General features: G+C 55.8%; 2 protein-coding genes across 2 annotated transcripts in view; one reads left to right on the top strand and one right to left on the bottom strand.

The window, feature by feature from the left end:
* The window catches only part of HSF2BP (heat shock transcription factor 2 binding protein), a 58,982-nt gene extending 48,295 nt beyond the window's left edge, over positions 1-10,687 (bottom strand). The window contains exon 1 of the mRNA XM_077479465.1: positions 10,572-10,687. The gene's annotated coding sequence lies outside the window, so the exon portion shown is untranslated. The remainder of the gene's footprint in view (positions 1-10,571) is intronic.
* A 54-nt stretch (positions 10,688-10,741) lies between these two features.
* The window catches only part of LOC143981492 (ribosomal RNA processing protein 1 homolog A-like), a 30,640-nt gene continuing 27,488 nt past the window's right edge, over positions 10,742-13,893 (top strand). The window contains 2 exon segments of the mRNA XM_077479361.1: positions 10,742-10,903; positions 12,826-12,903. Of these exon segments, the coding sequence (XP_077335487.1) occupies positions 10,793-10,903; positions 12,826-12,903 (189 nt within the window). The 5' untranslated portion in view covers positions 10,742-10,792.

The raw sequence follows: 13,893 nt of genomic DNA on the forward strand, positions 1-13,893 counted from the left end.
TGCGTGCTCGGATAAAGGGTCTGGTATGGATTTTTAGGGGGAACTCCACGCCATTTTTTTTTTATTTGCCGTGGAGTTCCCCTTAAAATCCATACCAGACCTGAAGGGCCTGGTAATTGAATTTGGGGGAACCCCACGCTTTTTTTTTTTTTTTTTAAATCAATGACTTTCAATGACTGTTCTCTGTATTACGGGGAGCCGACAATTCATAATAGCTGCGAGTGATTTTAAATGACTTTTTTTCCTGCAGAAATGACACTTTGTACAGGGACTGTTCTAAGCACGGGAAACATGCGCCCCTTCACAGTCATACTATAGACACCCCCCAGGTATGAAATTTAAAGGAATATTACACTTTTATTGTTTCACTTTTATCATTATTAAAATCACTGCTCTCGAAAAAACTGCAGTTTTTAAAACTTTTTTTTGCATTGATCCATGTCCCCTGGGGCAGGACCCGGGTCCCCAAACACTCCCCTGGGGCAGGACCCGGGTCCCCAAACACTCCCCTGGGGCAGGACCCGGGTCCCCAAACACTCCCCTGGGGCAGGACCCGGGTCGCCAAACACTCCCCTGGGGCAGGACCCGGGTCCCAAACACACCCCTGGGGCAGGACCCGGGTCCCAAACACTCCCCTGGGGCAGGACCCGGGTCCCCAAACACTTTTTAGGACAGTAACTTGCATATTAGCCTTTAAAATTAGCACTTTAGATTTCTCCCATAGACTTGTACAGGGTGTCCTGCGGCTTTGACTGAATGGACTTACCGGTTCCCTTCTCCTGGCCCGCTCCTCCTCTTCTAGGGGTCCCCGGGATTGATACCCAACGACTTGTATACTGACACAGATGAATGCCTCTAAAAAGGGTTTATTTTGCAGTAGAACTTCCACAAACGCAGTCTCTCAGGGGAACAGAGGGTACGGGGTGAAGAACTCAGGCACCTTGAACTGCAGGTCTAGCAAAGTCTCTATTTCCACCCAGAGAGTAGCCACTCGCAGCTGGGCACTTCAAGGCTGAACAGATCTCCGTACCCGGAACGTTTCCCCGGCTCCTTAATGGTACTGGAAAAGCGTGGATTCATCAATGTCCTTCCCAACTCAGTATCCAGGCACTTCTCAGGATGCCACTTGCCGGCCCTCCTCCGAAGAGTCCTCCCCCGGTCACTTCCATGAGCTGCGGTGTCCCTCCAAGCGGAGAGCACACCCGGACACCCGGACACCTTGAATCCTCCCTCAGTAACTGCGCCTCGGACCAGCCGGTTCCAAGACTCTGGAACAGACGGATCCCTACCCCAGACCAGACAGGTCCATCAGGGGCCACTGACAAGAACATGTTGTGGGATGTAGAACACCTCACGGGGCTACCCCAGTCCTGGAACAGAACAGACCACACGGGTCTCACAAACAACTCCGGGAACCCCAAACACGTGACCCACACCTGTTTAACCACTTAAGATCCGCGCTATAGCCAAATGACGGCTACAGCGCAGATCTCCTTTGCCGGGACTACGTCTATTGACGTCGTCCCGTGCACGAGCGGCCTGCGCGCCCCCATGAGGGGCGCGCGCGGCGCGCTCTGTGATCGGCGAGTCCATGAGACTCGCCTGATCACTGATCCGAGCAAGGGGTCGATCCCGATCCCTTATCACGTGATAAGCTGTCAGCCAATGACAGCTGATCATGTGATATAACGGAGCCGGTAATCGGCTATTATTCCTCCTCGCGCTGACAGCGCGGGGAGAGCGCGAGGAGAAAAAAAAAAAGCCGATCACGGCCAGCCCTGCTAGTGCCCACCTGCCCCCTGCCAGTGCCCACCTGCCCCCTGCAGTGCCAAATGTTTTAAAAGTAAGTGCCCCCCGTCAGTGCCACCCAGCAGTGCCCACAGTGCCACCCAGCAGTGCCCACAGTGCCACCCAGCAGTGCCACCCACAGTGCCACCCAGCAGTGCCCACAATCTGCCTCAAAGGTGCTGCACCCCAGTGACACTTATCCGTGCCCATCAGTGTCATCTACCAGTGCCCAGCAGTGCCGCCCATCAGTGCCACCTATCAGAGCCACCTATCAGTGCCACCTATCAGTGCCCATCAGTCCCATCTATCAGTGGTACCTATCAGTGCCCATCCGTGCCACCCATCCGTGCCACCCATCCGTGCCCATCTTTGCCCATCAGTGCCGCCTTAACTATGCCTATCAGTGCCCACCAGTGCAGCCTATCAGTGCCCACCAATGCAGCCTATCAGTGCCCACCAGTGCAGCCTATCAGTGCCGCCTAATCAGCGCACTTCAATGAAGGAGAAAAATGACCCGTTTGCAAAATTTTATATCAAACTATTAAACACGCTGAAAGCTGAAAATTGGTCTGGGCAGGAGGGGGGTTTAAGTGCCCAGTAAGCAAGTGGTTAAGCACCCCCTCCCAGACTCCTCAGCGGGCCCCGGCACTCCTGCTGATTGGCTCCGAGAGAGGGCCGATACCCAAACATCCAACCAGACTTGGTTCTGGCCTGTCATGTGCCCCTCACCGCTCACATGACCAGGCAGAACTTAGAGTCCTGAGGCAAAAACTAAATTTAAAATGCGAGTGACATTTGATCCCAAATGTCATCCGCTACATAGAGAATGGTAGGAAAAAAAGAGAAAATATCCAGTGAGCGGCAGTTGTGTGGAGGAAAATGCCTTGTTGATATCAGAGGTCAGAGAAGAATGGGCAGGCCACCATCTTCTGGCATCCCAGGAGGACATGATGTGGAGACCCAGAACTGAGGTCATTATCCACCCAAATTTTCCATCACTGTGCGGTCTCATGACTCTGTCCGGCATTGCTGAGACCTTCTATGTGACCGCACTCCATGAGGAAGAACATGAACCCAACAATGACGTCATCAACAAACCCTCCCAACCAATGAGAATATTCCCCCATATCTACTGCCAGCCCTGAAGCCTCCTAAGAGACAAAAACAGAACATTCCATAGCTCAACTCACCAACAAAGCAAGGCCTCTTCACGGCACCCTGTGTATTACTTGCAGTCCTAAATGCTACTGAATTTATGAGCTTATCGACAATGGGAGCACAATGGGAGGAATATTGGAGCACAATGGGAGCACAATGGGAGCACAATGGGAGGACAATGGGAGGAATATTGGAGCACAATGGGAGGACAATGGGAGGACAATGGGAGGAATATTGGAGCACAATGGGAGGACAATGGGAGGAATATTGGAGCACAATGGGAGGACAATGGGAGGACAATGGGAGGAATATTGGAGCACAATGGGAGGACAATGGGAGGACAATGGGAGGAATATTGGAGCACAATGGGAGGACAATGGGAGGACAATGGGAGCACAATGGGAGGAATATTGGAGCACAATGGGAGGACAATGGGAGGACAATGGGAGGACAATGGGAGGAATATTGGAGCACAATGGGAGGACAATGGGAGGACAATGGGAGCACAATGGGAGGAATATTGGAGCACAATGGGAGGACAATGGGAGCACAATGGGAGGACAATGGGAGCACAATTGGAGCACAATGGGAGGACAATGGGAGGACAATGGGAGCACAATGGGAGGACAATGGGAGCACAATGGGAGGACAATGGGAGCACAATGGGAGGACAATGGGAGGACAATGGGAGGAATATTGGAGCATAACGGGAGGACAATGGGAGCACAATGGGAGGACAATGGGAGGAATATTGGAGCATAACGGGAGGACAATTGGAGCACAATGGGAGGACAATGGGAGCACAATGGGAGGACAATGGGAGGACAATGGGAGGAATATTGGAGCATAACGGGAGGACAATGGGAGGACAATGGGAGGACAATGGGAGGACAATGGGAGGAATATTGGAGCATAACGGGAGGACAATTGGAGCACAATGGGAGGACAATGGGAGCACAATGGGAGGGCAATGGGAGGAAAATGAGAGCACAATGGGAGGACAATTGGAGGTCAATGGGAGGATATTGGGATGACAATGGGAGGACAATGGGAGCACAATGGGAGGACAATGGGAGGACAATGGGAGGACAATTGGAGCACAATGGGAGGACAATTGGAACACAATGGGAGGACAATGGGAGGACAATGGGAGGAGAATGGGAGGAGAATGGGAGGACAATGGGAGGACAATGAGAGCACAATGGGAGGACAATGGGAGGAATATTGGAGCATAACGGGAGGACAATTGGAGCACAATGGGAGGACAATGGGAGGGCAATGGAAGCACAATGGGAGGAATATTGGAGCACAATGGGAGGACAATGGGAGAACAATGGGAGGACAATGGGAGCACAATGGGAGGACAATGGGAGCACAATGGGAGCACAATGGGAGGACAATTGGAGCACAATGGGAGGACAATGGGAGGACAATGGGAGCACAATGGGAGCACAATGGGAGCACAATGGGAGGACAATTGGAGGTCAATGGGAGGATATTGGGATGACAATGGGAGGACAATTGGAGCACAATGGGAGAACAATGGGAGGACAATGGGAGCACAATGGGAGGACAATGGGAGGACAATGGGAGCACAATGGGAGGAGAATGGGAGGACAACAGAGCACATCGGTAGCACAATGGGAGGACAAAAGGAGAACAATGGGAGGACAATGGGAGGACAATAGGTGCACAATCGGAGGAGAATAGGAGCACATTGGGAGAATAATGGGAGCACAATGGGAGGACAATGGGAGGAGAATGGAAGGCAATGGAAGCACATTTGGAGGACAATGGGAGCACAATGGGAGGACAATTGGAGCACAATGGGAGGACAATGGGAGGACAATGGGAGCACAATGGGAGGACAATGGGAGGACAATGGGAGCACAATGGGAGGAGAATGGGAGGACAACAGAGCACATCGGTAGCACAATGGGAGGACAAAAGGAGAACAATGGGAGGACAATGGGAGGACAATGGGAGCAAAATGGGAGAACAATAGGTGCACAATCGGAGGAGAATAGGAGCACATTTGGAGGACAATGGGAGCACAATGGGAAATGGGAGGAGAATGGGAGGACACCGGGAGGACAATCTGAGCACAATGGGAGAACAATTGACCGCCGCCCTCACCTATAACTAATCCCTGCCCCCACCTATAACTGACCCCCAGCCCACCTATAACTGACCTCGCCCTCACCTATAACTGACCCCAACCTCACCTATAACTGATCCCCGGCCCAACTATAAATGACCCCCGCCCCACCTATAACTGACCCCGCCCTCACCTATAACTGACCCCCGCCCCACCTATAACTGACCCCCGCCCCACCTATAACTGACCCCCACCCCACCTATAACTGACCCCCGCCCCACCTATAACTGACCCTGCCCTCACCAATAACTGACCCCTGTCCTACCTATAACTGACCCCGCCCCTACCTATAACTGATCCCCACCCCACCTATAACTGACCCCGCCCTACCTATAACTGACCCCGTCCTACCTATAACTGACCCCCGCCCCACCTATAACTGACCCCGCCCTCACCAATAACTGACCCCTGTCCTACCTATAACTGACCCCGCCCCACCTATAACTGATCCCCGCCCCACCTATAACTGACCCCGCCCCTACCTATAACTGACCCCGCCCCTACCTATAACTGACCCCGCCCCACCTATAACTGATCCCCGTCCCACCTATAACTGACCCCGCCCCTACCTATAACTGACCCGGCCCCACCTATAACTGATCCCTGCCCACCTATAACTGATCCCCGCCCCACCTATAACTGACCCCGCCCCACCTATAACTGATCCCCGTCCCACCTATAACTGACCCCGCCCCTACCTATAACTGACCCGGCCCCACCTATAACTGATCCCCGCCCACCTATAACTGATCCCCGCCCCACCTATAACTGACCCCGCCCCTACCTATAACTGACCCCTGCCCCCACCTATAACGTACCCCCTCCCCGCCTATAACTGACCCCCGCCCTCACCTATAACTGGCCCCGCCCCCACCTATAACTGACCCCCGCCTATAACTGACCCCCGCCCCACCTATAACTGACCCCGCCCTCACCTATAACTGACCCCCGCCCCACCTATAACTGACCCCCGCCCCACCTATAACTGACCCCCACCCCACCTATAACTGACCCCCGCCCCACCTATAACTGACCCTGCCCTCACCAATAACTGACCCCTGTCCTACCTATAACTGACCCCGCCCCTACCTATAACTGATCCCCACCCCACCTATAACTGACCCCGCCCTACCTATAACTGACCCCGTCCTACCTATAACTGACCCCCGCCCCACCTATAACTGACCCCGCCCTCACCAATAACTGACCCCTGTCCTACCTATAACTGACCCCGCCCCACCTATAACTGATCCCCGCCCCACCTATAACTGACCCCGCCCCTACCTATAACTGACCCCGCCCCTACCTATAACTGACCCCGTCCCACCTATAACTGATCCCCGTCCCACCTATAACTGACCCCGCCCCTACCTATAACTGACCCGGCCCCACCTATAACTGATCCCTGCCCACCTATAACTGATCCCCGCCCCACCTATAACTGACCCCGCCCCACCTATAACTGATCCCCGTCCCACCTATAACTGACCCCGCCCCTACCTATAACTGACCCGGCCCCACCTATAACTGATCCCCGCCCACCTATAACTGATCCCCGCCCCACCTATAACTGACCCCGCCCCTACCTATAACTGACCCCTGCCCCCACCTATAACGTACCCCCTCCCCGCCTATAACTGACCCCCGCCCTCACCTATAACTGGCCCCGCCCCCACCTATAACTGACCCCCGCCTATAACTGACCCCGCCCCTACCTATAACTGACCCGGCCCCACCTATAACTGATCCCCGCCCCACCTATAACTGATCCTCACCCCTACCTATAACTGACCCCGCCCTCACCTATAACTGACCCCCGCCCCACCTATAACTGACCCCCGCCCCACCTATAACTGACCCCGCCCCTACCTATAACTGACCCCGCCCTCACCAATAACTGACCCCTGTCCTACCTATAACTGACCCCGCCCCTACCTATAACTGATCCCCACCCCACCTATAACTGATCCCCGCCCCACCTATAACTGACCCCGCCCCACCTATAACTGATCCCCGTCCCACCTATAACTGACCCCGCCCCTACCTATAACTGACCCGGCCCCACCTATAACTGATCCCCGCCCACCTATAACTGATCCCCGCCCCACCTATAACTGACCCCGCCCCTACCTATAACTGACCCCTGCCCCCACCTATAACGTACCCCCTCCCCGCCTATAACTGACCCCCGCCCTCACCTATAACTGGCCCCGCCCCCACCTATAACTGACCCCCGCCTATAACTGACCCCGCCCCTACCTATAACTGACCCGGCCCCACCTATAACTGATCCCCGCCCCACCTATAACTGATCCTCACCCCTACCTATAACTGACCCCGCCCTCACCTATAACTGACCCCCGCCCCACCTATAACTGACCCCCGCCCCACCTATAACTGACCCCGCCCCTACCTATAACTGACCCCGCCCTCACCTATAACTGACCCCCGCCCCACCTATAACTGATCCCCGCCCCACCTATAACTGACCCCGCCCCTACCTATAACTGACCCCGCCCCACCTATAACTGATCCCTGCCCACCTATAACTGACCCCGCCCCCACCTATAACGTACCCCCCTCCCCGCCTATAACTGACCCCCGCCCTACCTATAACTGACCCCCGCCAATAACTGACCCCCACCTCACCTATAACTGGCCCCACCCCCACCTATAACTGACCCCGCCCCACCTATAACTGACCCCCGCCCCCCTACAAATGGCCAACACCTGAAGATCACATGACACACTGTGTATGGGGGGTGTTCTGTAGTACAGATCAGTAGATCACATGACACCCTGTGTATGGGGGGTGTTCTGTAGTACAGATCAGTAGGTCACATGACACCCTGTGTATGGGGGGGTGGTGTTCTGTAGTACAGATCAGTAGATCACATGACACACTGTGTATGGGGGGTGTTCTGTAGTACAGATCAGTAGATCACTTGACACATTGTGTATGGGGGTGTTCTGTAGTACAGATCAGTTAATCACATGACACATTTTGTATGGGGGTGTTCTGTAGTACAGATCAGTAGATCACATGACACACTGTGTATGGGGGTGTTCTGTAGTACAGATCAGTAGATCAGATGACACACTGTGTATGGGGGGTGTTCTGTAGTACAGATCAGTAGATCACTTGACACATTGTGTATGGGGGTGTTCTGTAGTACAGATCAGTAGGTCACATGACACACTGTGTATGGGGGATGGTGTTCTGTAGTACAGATCAGTAGGTCACATGACACCCTGTGTATGGGGGATGGTGTTCTGTAGTACAGATCAGTAGATCACATGACACCCTGTGTATGGGGGATGGTGTTCTGTAGTACAGATCAGTAGGTCATATGACACACTGTGTATGGGGGGTGTTCTGTAGTACAGATCAGTTAATCACATGACACATTTTGTATGGGGGTGTTCTGTAGTACAGATCAGTAGATCACATGACACACTGTGCATGGGAGTGTTCTGTAGTACAGATCAGTAGATCACATGACACCCTGTGTATGGGGGATGGTGTTCTGTAGTACATATCAGTAGGTCACATGACACCCTGTGTATGGGGGGTGTTCTGTGGTACAGATCAGTAGGTCATATGACACACTGTGTACGGGGGATGGTGTTCTGTAGTACAGATCAGTAGGTCACATGACACCCTGTGTATGGGGGGTGTTCTGTAGTACAGATCAGTTAATCACATGACACATTTTCTATGGGGGTGTTCTGTAGTACAGATCAGTAGATCACATGACACCCTGTGTATGGGGGGTGTTCTGTAGTACAGATCAGTAGATCACATGACACACTGTGTATGGGGGATGGTGTTCTGTAGTACAGATCAGTAGGTCATATGACACACTGTGTATGGGGGGTGTTCTGTAGTACAGATCAGTTAATCACATGACACATTTTGTATGGGGGTGTTCTGTAGTACAGATCAGTAGATCACATGACACACTGTGTATGGGGGATGGTGTTCTGTAGTACATATCAGTAGGTCACATGACACCCTGTGTATGGGGGGTGTTCTGTAGTACAGATCAGTAGGTCATATGACACACTGTGTATGGGGGTGTTCTGTAGTCCAGATCAGTAGGTCATATGACACATTGTGTATGGGGGTGTTCTGTAGTCCAGATCAGTAGGTCACATGACACACTGTGTACGGGGGATGGTGTTCTGTAGTACAGATCAGTAGGTCATATGACACACTGTGTATGGGGGATGGGTGTTCTGTAGTCCAGATCAGTAGGTCACATGACACCCTGTGTATGGGGGGTGTTCTGTAGTACAGATCAGTAGGTCATATGACACACTGTGTATGGGGGGTGTTCTGTAGTCCAGATCAGTAGGTCACATGACACCCTGTGTATGGGGGGGTGGTGTTCTGTAGTACAGATCAGTAGATCACATGACACCCTGTGTATGGGGGGTGTTCTGTAGTACAGATCAGTAGCTCACATGACACACTGTGTATGGGGGGTGTTCTGTAGTACAGATCAGTAGCTCACATGACACCCTGTGTATGGGGGATGGTGTTCTGTAGTACAGATCAGTAGGTCACATGACACACTGTGTATGGGGGGTGTTCTGTAGTACAGATCAGTAGCTCACATGACACACTGTGTACGGGGGATGGTGTTCTGTAGTACAGATCAGTAGGTCACATGACACACTGTGTATGGGGGATGGTGTTCTGTAGTCCAGATCAGTAGGTCACATGACACCCTGTGTATGGGGGGGTGGTGTTCTGTAGTACAGATCAGTAGATCACATGACACCCTGTGTATGGGGGGTGTTCTGTAGTACAGATCAGTAGCTCACATGACACACTGTGTATGGGGGATGGTGTTCTGTAGTACAGATCAGTAGCTCACATGACACCCTGTGTATGGGGGATGGTGTTCTGTAGTACAGATCAGTAGCTCACATGACACACTGTGTATGGGGGGGTGGTGTTCTGTAGTACAGATCAGTAGGTCACATGACACCCTGTGTATGGGGGGTGGTGTTCTGTAGTACAGATCAGTAGATCACATGACACCCTGTGTATGGGGGGTGTTCTGTAGTACAGATCAGTAGCTCACATGACACACTGTGTATGGGGGGTGTTCTGTAGTACAGATCAGTAGCTCACATGACACCCTGTGTATGGGGGGTGTTCTGTAGTACAGATCAGTAGCTCACATGACACACTGTGTACGGGGGATGGTGTTCTGTAGTACAGATCAGTAGGTCACATGACACACTGTGTATGGGGGATGGTGTTCTGTAGTCCAGATCAGTAGGTCACATGACACCCTGTGTATGGGGGGGTGGTGTTCTGTAGTACAGATCAGTAGATCACATGACACACTGTGTATGGAGGGTCTTCTGTAGTACAGATCAGTAGGTCACATGACACCCTGTGTATGGGGGGTGGTGTTCTGTAGTACAGAGAGTAGTAGATCACCGGACACACCTCAGGCTGTCTTCCTGCGCTCAGCTCTCTCCGCTGTCCGGTTTGTCTCCTGTGTTTTAATATTATCCGCCATGTTTCCGGAGACCAGTTTCTATTATTGTGAACGAGGATTGTCCTCGGAACAATGGCGGCCCGGAGGAGACATGTAGTGGGGAGAGGTGTAAGGTGAATCTATATGACGTCATTATTCAGCGACTGGAAGCGGCCAACGTGAGCGCAGCATGGCGGACCCGTGTGTGATTCTAGCGCAGAAACTGGCCGGGAATGAGAAGAAGACCCGAGACCGGGCCCTGCGAAGACTGCGGGCCTACCTGAGGGAGAGGAGCGGGAGGGTGAGTCGAGAGTCTCCCTCCTCCTGCTGTAATGATCAGTGTTGGGAGGATGAGCAGAGAGTCTCCCTCCTCCTGCTGTAATGAGGGAGGTTGGGTGGGTGAGGGGTGTGTAGGGGATGGGGTTGGGTGAGGGGTGCATAGGTGACGGGGAGGTTTGGTGGGTGAGGGGTGCGCAGGGGACGGGGAGGTTTGGTGGGTGAGGGGTGCGTAGGGGAGGTTTGGTGGGTGAGGGGTGCGTAGGGGACGGGGAGGTTGGGTGGGTGAGGGGTGCGTAGGGGACGGGGAGGTTGGGTGGGTGAGGGGTGCGTAGGTGGGGTGGGTGAGGGGTGCGTAGGGGAGGTTGGGTGGGTGAGGGGTGCATAGGGGACGGGGAGGTTGGGTGGGTGAGGGGTGCGTAGGGGAGGTGGGGTGGGTGAGGGGTGCGTAGGGGACTGGGAGGTTGAGTGGGTGAGGGGTGCGTAGGGGACGGGGAGGTTGGGTGGGTGAGGGGTGCGTAGGGAGGTTGGGTGGGTGAGGGGTGCGTAGGGGACGGGGAGGTTGGGTGGGTGAGGGGTGCGTAGGGGAGGTGGGGTGGGTGAGGGGTGCGTAGGGGAGGTGGGGTGGGTGAGGGGTGCGTAGGGGAGGTGGGGTGGGTGAGGGGTGCGTAGGGGAGGTTGGGTGGGTGAGGGGTGCGTAGGGGACGGGGAGGTTGGGTGGGTGAGGGGTGCGTAGGGGAGGTTGAGTGGGTTAGGGGTGCGTAGGGGACTGGGAGGTTGAGTGGGTGAGGGGTGCGTAGGGGAGGTTGGGTGGGTGAGGGGTGCGTAGGGGAGGTGGGGTGGGTGAGGGGTGCGTAGGGGACTGGGAGGTTGAGTGGGTGAGGGGTGCGTAGGGGACGGGGAGGTTGGGTGGGTGAGGGGTGCGTAGGGGAGGTTGGGTGGGTGAGGGGTGCGTAGGGGACGGGGAGGTTGGCTGGGTGAGGGGTGCGTAGGGGACGGGGAGGTTGGCTGGGTGTGGGGTGCGTAGGGGACGGGGAGGTTGGCTGGGTGTGGGGTGCGTAGGGGACGGGGAGGTTGGCTGGGTGTGGGGTGCGTAGGGGACGGGGAGGCTGGGTGGGTGAGGGGTGCGTAGGGGAGGTTGGGTGGGTGAGGGGTGCGTAGGGGAGGTTGGGTGGGTGAGGGGTGCGTAGGGGAGGGTTGGGTGGGTGAGGGGTGCGTAGGGACTGGGAGGTTGGGTGGGGTGAGGGGTGCGTAGGGGAGGTTGAGTGGGTGAGGGGTGCGTAGGGGAGGTTGGGTGGGTGAGGGGTGCGTAGGGGACTGGGAGGTTGGGTGGGTGAGGGGTGCGTAGGGGAGGTTGGGTGGGTGAGGGGTGCGTAGGGGACTGGGAGGTTGGGTGGGTGAGGGGTGCGTAGGGGAGGTTGGGTGGGTGAGGGGTGCGTAGGGGACTGGGAGGTTGGGTGGGTGAGGGGTGCGTAGGGGACGGGGAGGGTGGAGGAGAGGTGCGTAGGGGACGGGGAGGTTGTGTGGGTGAGGGGTGCGTAGGGGAGGTTGTGTGGGTGAGGGATGCGTAGGGGACGGGGAGGTTGGGTGAGGGGTGCGTAGGGGACAGGGAGGTTGGGTGAGGGGTGCGTAGGGGACGGGGAGGTTGGTTGGGTGAGGGGTGCGTAGGGGAGGTTGGGGGGGGGGGTGAGGGGCGAGGGTGATGGTTTGGCAGAGGGGGAGGGGAGGTTGGTTGGTTGGGTGAGGGGTGCATAGGGGGGGTGAGGGGCGGGGGTGATGGTTTGGCAGAGGGGGAGGTTGGTTGGGTGAGGGTGCGTAGGGGAGGTTGGGGCAGGGGTAATGGTTTGGCGGGGGGAGGTTAGGATTGGGTGGTGTGGGAGTGAGGTGGGCTCGGGGTATATTCTGGATTTGCCCCCCTCACACTTTCCTGTCTCTGTTTTCAGGGAGTTCTCGAGCGATGAGTTCTGTAAGATCTGGAAGGGTCTCTTCTATTGCATGTGGATGCAGGACAAGCCTCTGCTGCAGGTAATAGACGGAGTCTTCTCACCACTCTGGGAGGGGCCGGCTGTTTTGTGTCTTTGGGGGGGTCTTCTTGTGGCTCTGGCGGTGGGGGGTCGTCTTGGGGCGCTGGGGGGGGTTCTTCTTGTGGCTCTGGCGGTGGGGGGGTCTTCTTGTGGCTCTGGCGGTGGGGGGGTCTTCTTGTGGCTCTGGCGGTGGGGGGGGGTCTTCTTGTGGCTCTGGCGGTGGGGGGGGTCTTCTTGTGGCTCTGGCGGTGGGGGGGGGTCTTCTTGTGGCTCTGGCGGGGTTGGGGGGGTCGTCTTGTGGCTCTGGCGTTGGGGGGGTCTTCTTGTGGCTCTGGCGGTGGGGGGGTCTTCTTGTGGCTCTGGCGGTTGGGGGGAGTCTTCTTGGGCTCTGGCGGTTGGGGGAGTCTTCTTGTGGCTCTGGCGGTTGGGGGGAGTCTTCTTGTGGCTCTGGCGGTGGGGGGGGGTCTTCTTGTGGCTCTGGCGGTTGGGGGGGTCGTCTTGTGGCTCTGGCGGTGGGGGGGTCTTCTTGTGGCTCTGGCGGGGGGGGGGTCTTCTTGTGGCTCTGCGGTTGGGGGGAGTCTTCTTGTGGCTCTGGCGGTTGGGGGGAGTCTTCTTGTGGCTCTGGCGGTGGGGGGGGTCTTCTTGTGGCTCTGGCGGTTGGGGGGAGGTCTTCTTGTGGCTCTGGCGGTTGGGGGGAGTCTTCTTGTGGCTCTGGCGGTTGGGGGGAGTCTTCTTGTGGCTGTGGCGGTTGGGGGGGGTCTTCTTGTGGCTCTGGCGGTGGGGGGTCGTCTTGGGGCGCTGGGGGGTTCTTCTTGTGGCTCTGGCGGTGGGGGGGTCTTCTTGTGGCTCTGGCGGTGGGGGGATCTTCTTGTGGCTCTGGCGGTGGGGGGGATCTTCTTGTGGCTCTGGCGGTTGGGGGGGATCTTCTTGTGGCTCTGGCGGTGGGGGGGTCGTCTTGTGGCTCTGGCGGTTGGGGGGAGTCTTCTTGTGG

The sequence above is a fragment of the Lithobates pipiens genome, unplaced genomic scaffold (genome assembly GCF_037356315.1).
Source record: "Lithobates pipiens isolate NorthernLeopardFrog02 unplaced genomic scaffold, aLitPip1_a1.2 Scaffold_16, whole genome shotgun sequence".
Taxonomy (NCBI): domain Eukaryota; kingdom Metazoa; phylum Chordata; class Amphibia; order Anura; family Ranidae; genus Lithobates; species Lithobates pipiens.